The following is an 8371-nucleotide window of genomic DNA, read 5'->3' as shown; positions in this document are numbered from 1 at the left end:
AGAATCCAAACATGGAAAACATAGCCAGTCTTCCGTTCTTGATTTACTTTACTTTGAGCTCAGCAAATGTGACAGGATCATCGGCTAAGCCAAGAGGGTCAAAGTACTGGCCACCAGGGTAGAGATCGTTGCCATCTCCAACTCCATCCAAGCCATTGATTCTATATCCTTCCACCAGTCCCATTAAAATAACTTGGAATCCAAGAACTGCAAGATGCTTTGTGCATGGACAAGATTTGGATTGCCCAAGTAGTCCAATCCACCCTCGGTGAAGATCTGGGATCTGGCCTTGAACCACACGGGCTCTTTGAATTCAACATTCAGCCGCTTTTGAAGAACATCAGGGGTGATGCATCCCAGAGCTCCGAGCATGGCCCAACGACCGTGGATCACCTGGACAAAATTTTTAGAATGGGAGCAAGTTGCTAGCATTAATTTACGTAATGATGCTATTTATGCTTCTTGAAAATGGGAGATAGGACTAATACACCATACCTTGAGGCCTCTGTTCTTGGCATAGGCCTCAGGATCAGCTGATAGACCTGCAGTATCCCAACCGTAGTCACCGGGAAATTCTCCGGTCAGGTACGATGGAACCGAAAAGGGTCCCAAGTACTTCACACGATCTGTACCGTACCGTAAGTCATTAACCTGTCAAGTATCACAGACAAATTCATATCGCAAGTGAGTAATATCACTCCCTTTACTTTTATTTTTAATGATTGCATCTGTACATATGGTTGATGTGAATCCAGAAATGTAGTACAAACTTCAAAAATAGTTTATAGTCTTTAACACAGCGCAACGTGTTTTTCCCTATGTGTGCATGTGATTCTTATAATCTTGAAGGAGTACCATGGTGTATTTGCCATTCCCCATTGAGACAACATCTCTTAAAGGATTGACATTCTTGGTTTGACCCAAGAATGGAGTTGCCTGAACAACAGCCGCTGGCAGCCATTGATGCCATTTCTGCTTGTCAAATTTGTTCCTGTGTCTGATTCCCCTTGCTGGAATTTTTTATCTTAGTTTTTTTTTGGAGAATGCAAGTTGAGATATGAGAGGGGAAGATTATATCCGACCACTTCCTTAAAGGAGAATATCGGATGAAGGGATGGTGTAGATTGATTGTTATGGGAATTGTAGCTGTAGATTATATGATCAAACGGCCAATCAATCAGAAGTCTGCTAAAGATTTCTGGCATCTCCAACTTATATCTCTCTGTCCCAGATTTTATCTAGTCAACTGAATAAAATTTTTATTTTACACTGTTAAATTTTGATTTTAGTGTTAAGCATGTTGCTTATTTTATTAGATTTGTTTCCAACGCAAATTAAATAATAATAATTGTGGAAACAAAAGATGAAGTGGTGTTTGTGATATAATATATCGTACAAAAGAAACCAAAAATTGTAACACTTCGGACCTTAATCAATATATTGTAGAAATTATCAAACTAAAACTTTAATTTCCTCCAGCTTGATCAATAGTATAAAGGATGGATAGATAAAAACATAAAATTATTTAAGATTTTTTTTAAAAAAAAGTAATAACCATTTTAACTTGAGTTTGTACAATGGTATTTAATATTTTAATTTTTAAGTTAATTTTTTTGACTAAATCAAAGTTTTTTACCAAGGGCCAAAATGCTATTTCCCTTTAGAAGTATTTTCATTGATTTTACGTTTAGGAGATTGCGCATTGATTATGTAGTAGAATTTGTGAAAATGTGCATGCATTTCTACTGCAGAATAGTTAAGATATGGATTAAATATCACTGTACATATGCTAGGTCTAAACCAAAAAAAAACTAACAAGAAAAAAACTAATGCAACTACATCTAATACTATTCAGCAGAACCAGAACTCCTGAGTCGATGTCTCCTCCTCGCGTACCAAATAAAATCACCAGAAAAAAAATCCACAACCAAGCAGCAGAGCAAGACATGTCACCTTAACTAAGATGTGCCAAGTCAAGAAGGTCGGGTATTCGGAAAGTGTTGGCTGCACCTAACTTCCTTCGCTCCTCGGAGTTTTCATCTTCATTGCTGTCATATTCTTCATCATTGTCATCTTCGCAGCCATATGGTGATGGAGGTGCATTTATGCTTCTGGATTGGCAGTGAGTGTTGGCAAGCATACTAACTTGGCCAAAATGGGATATTTCAATCACAACAGTGTCATCATCCATTGGAAGTGGTTGTTTCCAAGGTTCACCGTCAATCCTCATGAATGTGTGGTCGGTTGCGCCCTTGTGAAACTCGAAACGAATTCTGTTTGCCTATGTGTGCATAAAGAGATTGATATTCAGGTAAAATATGCATTGCAACTATTGATGCGTCACACTCAGTCCTCAGAGCATATTTATTGATTGATTCAAATTTACCTGAGCAAGGCGAGTTCCATGACCCTTTGGAGCTAGCAAGACAAGTCCATGCCATGCATCTCGAAAACCAACCACTTCAATAAACCCATCATCAACATATGGAGGAGTTAAGTCCCTCTGTTAAAAATATGAACCAGAAACCTATATGTTATTAGGAACGAGGTACACATCAAAATACATCTGGATTCAAGCTATGTTGTAATGCCAAATGCATGTTTAAATATGTGCTGACCGAATGAAGCTTCTTCCTACTAGGTCTTCCCCAAGGATTAAAACCCCCTGAAAAACTTGGCAAGTTAAGGCAGACAATGGACCTGATGCTGTGTATAAATAACAAAAGTACGTGAATTAGCTGACAGTTTAAGAACATTACTAGAGTCTGGATACAAGGCATTAGATAGGATATTAATGTGCTACCTCTGAGGTATATGAAGATCTATCCATTCACCCGGATTTTTCATTATTTTGACCTTTGTTAACTGGGCTATGTTTCTGTGAACAGAAGAAAGTTATCACACTCCAGTTATTAAGATGAACTTGAAAAAAAAAATCGCGGGCCAATGGAAAGAAGCAGTTTGGTAGGCAAATGCATTTGACATTGTAAATCTAAACAACTATGTTATCCTTGAATAGAACAATAAGGTCAGAAAAAATCAAACAGGAAGTTGGAAGATTGGTGATGGAACCTTGAAGATGGATGCAAGAGAGATGCACAAAACCATCCTTGTTTACAACCAAGCTTTGCATAAGTACTCTGGGGAAATGAAGAAAAACAAATATAAAACAGAATTACCCTAAAATTAAATGTGGGATGAACAAATTCAGCAGAATACCACATATAAAGAATCATGAGCTACAACCAACAGGTAGGGTCCATAAAATACCCATCAGAGTTACTACTCTAGTTTGACTTCACCGATCTAATAAGAATTTCTGTTCACTGCCTAACCATTTATGTTATGCAAATGCTGCAATGTTTTAAGAATATGGAAACGGTTCATACTTTCTTAAAGTGTGACTATTGATTTGGTAACCAAACTCTCCAAAAGAGAGGACAACACGGAAGCAGGAATGTCAAGCTTATATTAAGGAGTCACCCTTAATTAGAGACTAGAGTCAACATAAGATTTGAAACCCTTAAAACAGAACCAACGCACTTTCAATTAACATGCCTAATTCTGCAGCCAATCGTAGAAATGCTGTGTTTCTCCATGTTCATACATGCAAGAATTAACTTCCTCCAAATTATTTTCCAACCGTATCACATAAAATAATCAAAACAAAATTGTCAGAAATTTCATTTTTATCATACCAAGAAGATAAGTGCACATGATTAACTAATTGATCATCTAATGTGGTAACTGGTAAGTAATAAAGAGTAATGCACCTGATTAACTAATTGATTTTTAAATTTCTCAGGGTGTAGCTTTCTCTCGGAGTGAAATACATAAGAAACTTGAGCATCCATTCCTGTAAGGGAAAATTTAAATGAAGATCCCAAATTAACAGCAAGAATTCAGGTACTCTGGATATGCATACGTCAGCAAGAAAACAGAATCTTAACTATGCCAAATGATTACATATATAGGCAATATTGCCCCTAACCTAAGGTTAAAAAAACAAAGTTGGCATAGTCGGATTTGAAAGAGTTTCAGAAGATTCTTGAGACTTATCAAAGAGATGGACATAATCACAAAATTAAGACTTAAACGGAGAAAAGAACAGGAAACAAAAACTTACCCATGCTAAAATAATTCCAAAATCCACCACGAAATGTAAGGAATCCCTCCTGAAATGTACATGTTGAATATAATTAGTGCACTTCGGAGCCCAGGCTAACCCCATTAAAAATTTATGCATTGATTGCACATATTATAATCAAGCAGGATTGATTATAAAAGATTTATCAGTTCTTTTCAGGTTCGTGTTAGCACATTTTGAGTTCTCTCTTATAAATGGAATTACTTTATGTGCAGGTGGTAAGGAGATAAATAGCAGAAGGCTTTACATCTCATGTTTTATATTGCAAAACCTGTATATTGGTGGTATGCATTTCATGTACAAGATATAGTTCGCAACCTTAGGAATTGTAAAATGAAAGGAGAGGGATTTATACAAAGTCAAATAAATAATAATAGTGAAGTCAAAGCAGAAGAAAAATACCAGCGAAGTCAAGTACCTCATTTAATTCATCTCTCGAGGAGACACGGTGAAAGGCATGCAATGAGTGGGGTAGCTCAAGAGGTGCAATGGGATCACATGAACCTTCTTGGAGAGCTCTCATCCGCATGAGAATATGCCAGCTGAATGTGAATAGAATAGCTCATAATTTATAATATATTATATGTCTATTTAACAAAGACATGAAACTCTGGTCCATGTACGTTTATGTAGAATGGCAATGTGATGGAAAAGGATGACTTTAAATTTTTTTTAAGCCGATCAATTAGTAGCATAAAGTGCCCCATACTCAAAAATACATCCCAACATCACTCAGCAGCACATCATATGATCATCATAAAGAAGTCTCTGAAATTCACAATGGATCAAGCAGTGAAGAAGTTTGATGGTCATCAAAGTCCAATCTTTACATGAGATTCATTAAAACCATAATCTGGAACTCATTGACAGTAAAAAAATAGAGATGTGATAAGTTTTTGGGAATCATACACTCAGTATACAGATCTCCTCTCAGCACACTACTCTACTAAATACAAAACATTTTGAAGTACATGCAACTAAGTTGCCAAAGTTACAACAAACCTATTAAACTGTACATCAAAAACATAATTCCAAGCGCTGAAAATTTTAGGATTCAATCTACAATGTGTTCTTGAACAGTAGAACTACAATAAGATCCCCATTTTTTAAGTAGCACTTCAAAGCTTATCTGTTGGGAACTACTTTTCAAATAGAAACGATAAAAGTTCACGCTTTAACATGCACAACCTATGCATTCCGACTTCACACAATTTATATCTCCAGATAGGACACTAACTAGCAGAGCATGCAGAGTGAACATAGAGCACGGACATCAATAATTTAAAAAATAAAACATAATAACCATAAAAAATAACTTTACACCTGAAACCTGAACAGGTTCCTCGACATGAACAAGGAAACTGTATACTTGTTGAATAGTATAATAACAGGAAGTAGAACATGTTTACCTGTCGATTTTCATCTCTTTCGCATCCTTTACTTGATCCAAAAATAACTTAACAGATTGATAGTTTGTGCCAGGATTTTTCTTCCCCTAAAAAATAGCAATTAAGTTTTAGTACAACCACGTTATTCATGTAACAAGCATGTTGATATTATATTTTGCTGATAGTCAAACTAAAACTTCTTTTCATACACTAGATCAAAGCTGTGTTACTGGTGGAAAAGAATCAGAGGCAGACAATAATTTTCTGCCATAACTAACTAACACAGAGGAGAATTCAGAGGTAGTTTCGGAGAGGGAAAGAAGTTGAGGAGGCTCAACAAGAAGATACGAGCATGGTTCGCAATCGCGGTCGTGGAGACCGTCGCGGAGGTCACCGTTCTAGTTCTCATCACATTTAGCAGAACGGTCACGACGCGGATATTTTTTAAAAATTAATATAAATTGAAAATTTTGGAAAAATATTTAAAAATATGTAAATCAAAATAAATATCATTTAAATAAATTATTTGATTAAAACAATATAGTAAAATTCAAGATTTTGAAAAATAAAATATGCCGAAGCTAAAAATATATATCAATGCCGTGAGTTCAGTTGAGGTGTTGACATTCCCCACAAGTTATTTTATATAATTTTGGTGTGTTAAGAACTAAGCAATGATTAGCGGCCATAATAAGATATCTATATAACTCACCCAACCAAATGAAAAAGGAAGATTGTTCCCAGTTCCTAGTGGCATTGTAGCAATTGGTGGTGGTTGTGCCAGCTTAAGATCACAAACTACTCCAAGGATCCACCCAGCTGTACCATCCCCACCAGCAACCTACAAAGTTAATTATGTATGAACTGATAAATGAATGTAACATGACCCGATCACATAGTTTTTGGATTTAATATTTCTGTATGAACTATGTATCCAATGACCGGAACTTTGACCAAAACTATATCTCGAGAAAAAGAGTTTTAACTGAGGTTACAAGAAACAGTGACTTACTATGATTCTTAATCTCCTCAGAATATCGGCAGACAAACTATCACCATTTTGCTTATGCTTTTCTAAATTGAAATAGAGCTGGTGCAGCACTTCGTCGGGTTTCTTTTCTCCCAAATCAAGCACCTAAAAAATAAGAATCCGAAACTCAAAGTTTAAGTAAAGATCTCTCTCAATTTCTTTTGGCAGTTCTTCCATGGATTTGAGCAGCCAAACCACAGACACACGCAAATGAAAAAAGCAACCTGATTTCTGTTGAGAAGAGAACAGTATGTATGTAGAAGTTCACCGCCCAGCTGCCCACCACTTTTCGTATTAATGAACACGATCACAGGACACGAAGGAACGTGACATCCTTTTACCGTTTCTGATTCAGGTAGAAGTATGTAATCCGGAATGTAGTGCTCATACAATATTTCCACTTCTTCAGGATTTCCAACAGCACATTCTTGACTGAAATAAAACTCAGATAAAATTCAGGTCTAGTTCAGCATAATGAAGGCTGAAACGTGTAAAATTATGAAAGCAAAACAAGATCTTTCGTCCTTTCCGTTTTCCAAACTACTGAAGGTTGGACGAACATATTGCTCAAAAAATTTGCTCAACACCAGGACATAGTTGAACCATTTATCAATTTGAATGCAATTCTCTCGTGCAATCCTGACAAATAACACTCACTTTTTACTAAAAAAAGTGTGAACCGATTGTTTCAGCTCCTTGGCCTTCATTTGTGCCACCATGGACATGCTAAAAAGTTCAGCGAAATTGAAACAAAACCTGCCCACAAAACCCATATTATATTTCTTTCTGATCGCCGATACAAACTAGTCGAAACAAAAAATAAAATAAAAAAGATATGATATAACCAAAAAAAATCTAATAAATAAAAAACCACATGCCCATAATGCTTCCTTACCTGACAAACAATTCAGCTGGTAATCCACAGCCAAAATCAAAATTCCAACGTAAAACAATAATTTCCAAAGGATGATCAGTTTCAAGGTCAACTGAAGGCAGTTACGTACTCACTTTCAAAACCAGATATTCAAATCTGATGGGTTTCACGCTTTTGGTTACAATATGCTGATTGACAATCCTCAGATACAGTGATTTATATAGGATCGTCCGAAAGACAGAAAACGCGTGATTGACAGAGATTGGATGAAACAGATTTTGTCTGGACGTGATTGAATTGAATCGACACGATGTGGAAATTTAATTGCTCTGACTCGATTGACGAATGAAGAAGGATTTGGATCGGAAGCTTCGCAATTAAGGACGGGACTGGTTCGCGCCGTCTTCCTGCTTTTCTTGACATGGATGGATTCATACTATCCGAATCCAAGCCAACTTTTGGAATCTCATCTGTTTTTATTAGATTCACTATATCTTAAGGGAATCATTGTAATATTTTTATTTCAATTAATATAAAATATATTTTTTATTTTTCGATTTTGATAATAAATTATTTGGTTAAGAATACAAAAGAAAAATAATCAATAACAAAAAACTTTAAGATAGCAATTTAAACATTTTTCTGAACTCATGTGTTTAACCGATTAGATCCAATCACTTGTGACCATCGATGAGCTTTATGCTACCACAAATAGAGTAGTTTTCACGAATCTTTATCCGTGAGACGGATCAACCCTACTGATATTCACAATAAAAAATAATATTCTTAGTATTTCGTGGATGACCCAAATAAGATATCTGTCTCACACAAGTTTTTGTCTTACAAATATCTTAACAGAGACAAATTAGTGTGACGATGAATTTTTTCCATTTCCAAAATATCTGTTTTAATTTGACATGATAAATTAATTT

General features: G+C 35.7%; 1 protein-coding gene and 1 pseudogene across 1 annotated transcript; both read right to left on the bottom strand.

The window, feature by feature from the left end:
• Positions 1-4: 4 nt before the first annotated feature.
• LOC140959398 (chlorophyll a-b binding protein 3, chloroplastic-like) lies at positions 5-1172 on the bottom strand (annotated as a pseudogene).
• Positions 1173-1722: 550 nt separating this feature from the next.
• Positions 1723-7898, bottom strand: LOC140960438 (diacylglycerol kinase 1-like). Its single transcript, XM_073418704.1, has 14 exons — positions 7461-7898; positions 7223-7321; positions 6790-6997; positions 6548-6670; positions 6248-6376; positions 5557-5642; positions 4566-4689; positions 4127-4175; positions 3774-3856; positions 3073-3140; positions 2804-2878; positions 2619-2706; positions 2387-2503; positions 1723-2281 (listed from the first exon to the last, which is right to left on the bottom strand). The coding sequence occupies exons 2-14, from the start codon at positions 7288-7290 to the stop codon at positions 1955-1957; spliced, it is 1545 nt and encodes a 514-aa protein (XP_073274805.1). The 5' UTR covers positions 7291-7321; positions 7461-7898; the 3' UTR covers positions 1723-1954.
• Between the last annotated feature and the right edge of the window lie 473 nt (positions 7899-8371).

This window comes from Primulina huaijiensis, chromosome 15, assembly GCF_012295235.1.
Source record: "Primulina huaijiensis isolate GDHJ02 chromosome 15, ASM1229523v2, whole genome shotgun sequence".
Classification (NCBI taxonomy): domain Eukaryota; kingdom Viridiplantae; phylum Streptophyta; class Magnoliopsida; order Lamiales; family Gesneriaceae; genus Primulina; species Primulina huaijiensis.
This window is presented reverse-complemented; position numbering and strand designations above follow the sequence as displayed.

Bases quoted from the DNA above. Each gene is read 5' to 3' on its own strand.
- LOC140960438 (XM_073418704.1), bottom strand. From the start codon at position 7,290: ATGTCCATGGTGGCACAAATGAAGGCCAAGGAGCTGAAACAATCGGTT. The intron at 6,671-6,789 runs GTTGCTTTTTTC...CTTATTTTTTAG, and splicing joins CTCTTCTCAACAGAAATCAG to GTGCTTGATTTGGGAGAAAA. The intron at 3,857-4,126 runs GTAAGTTTTTGT...TTTCCCTTACAG, and splicing joins TTGGAATTATTTTAGCATGG to GAATGGATGCTCAAGTTTCT.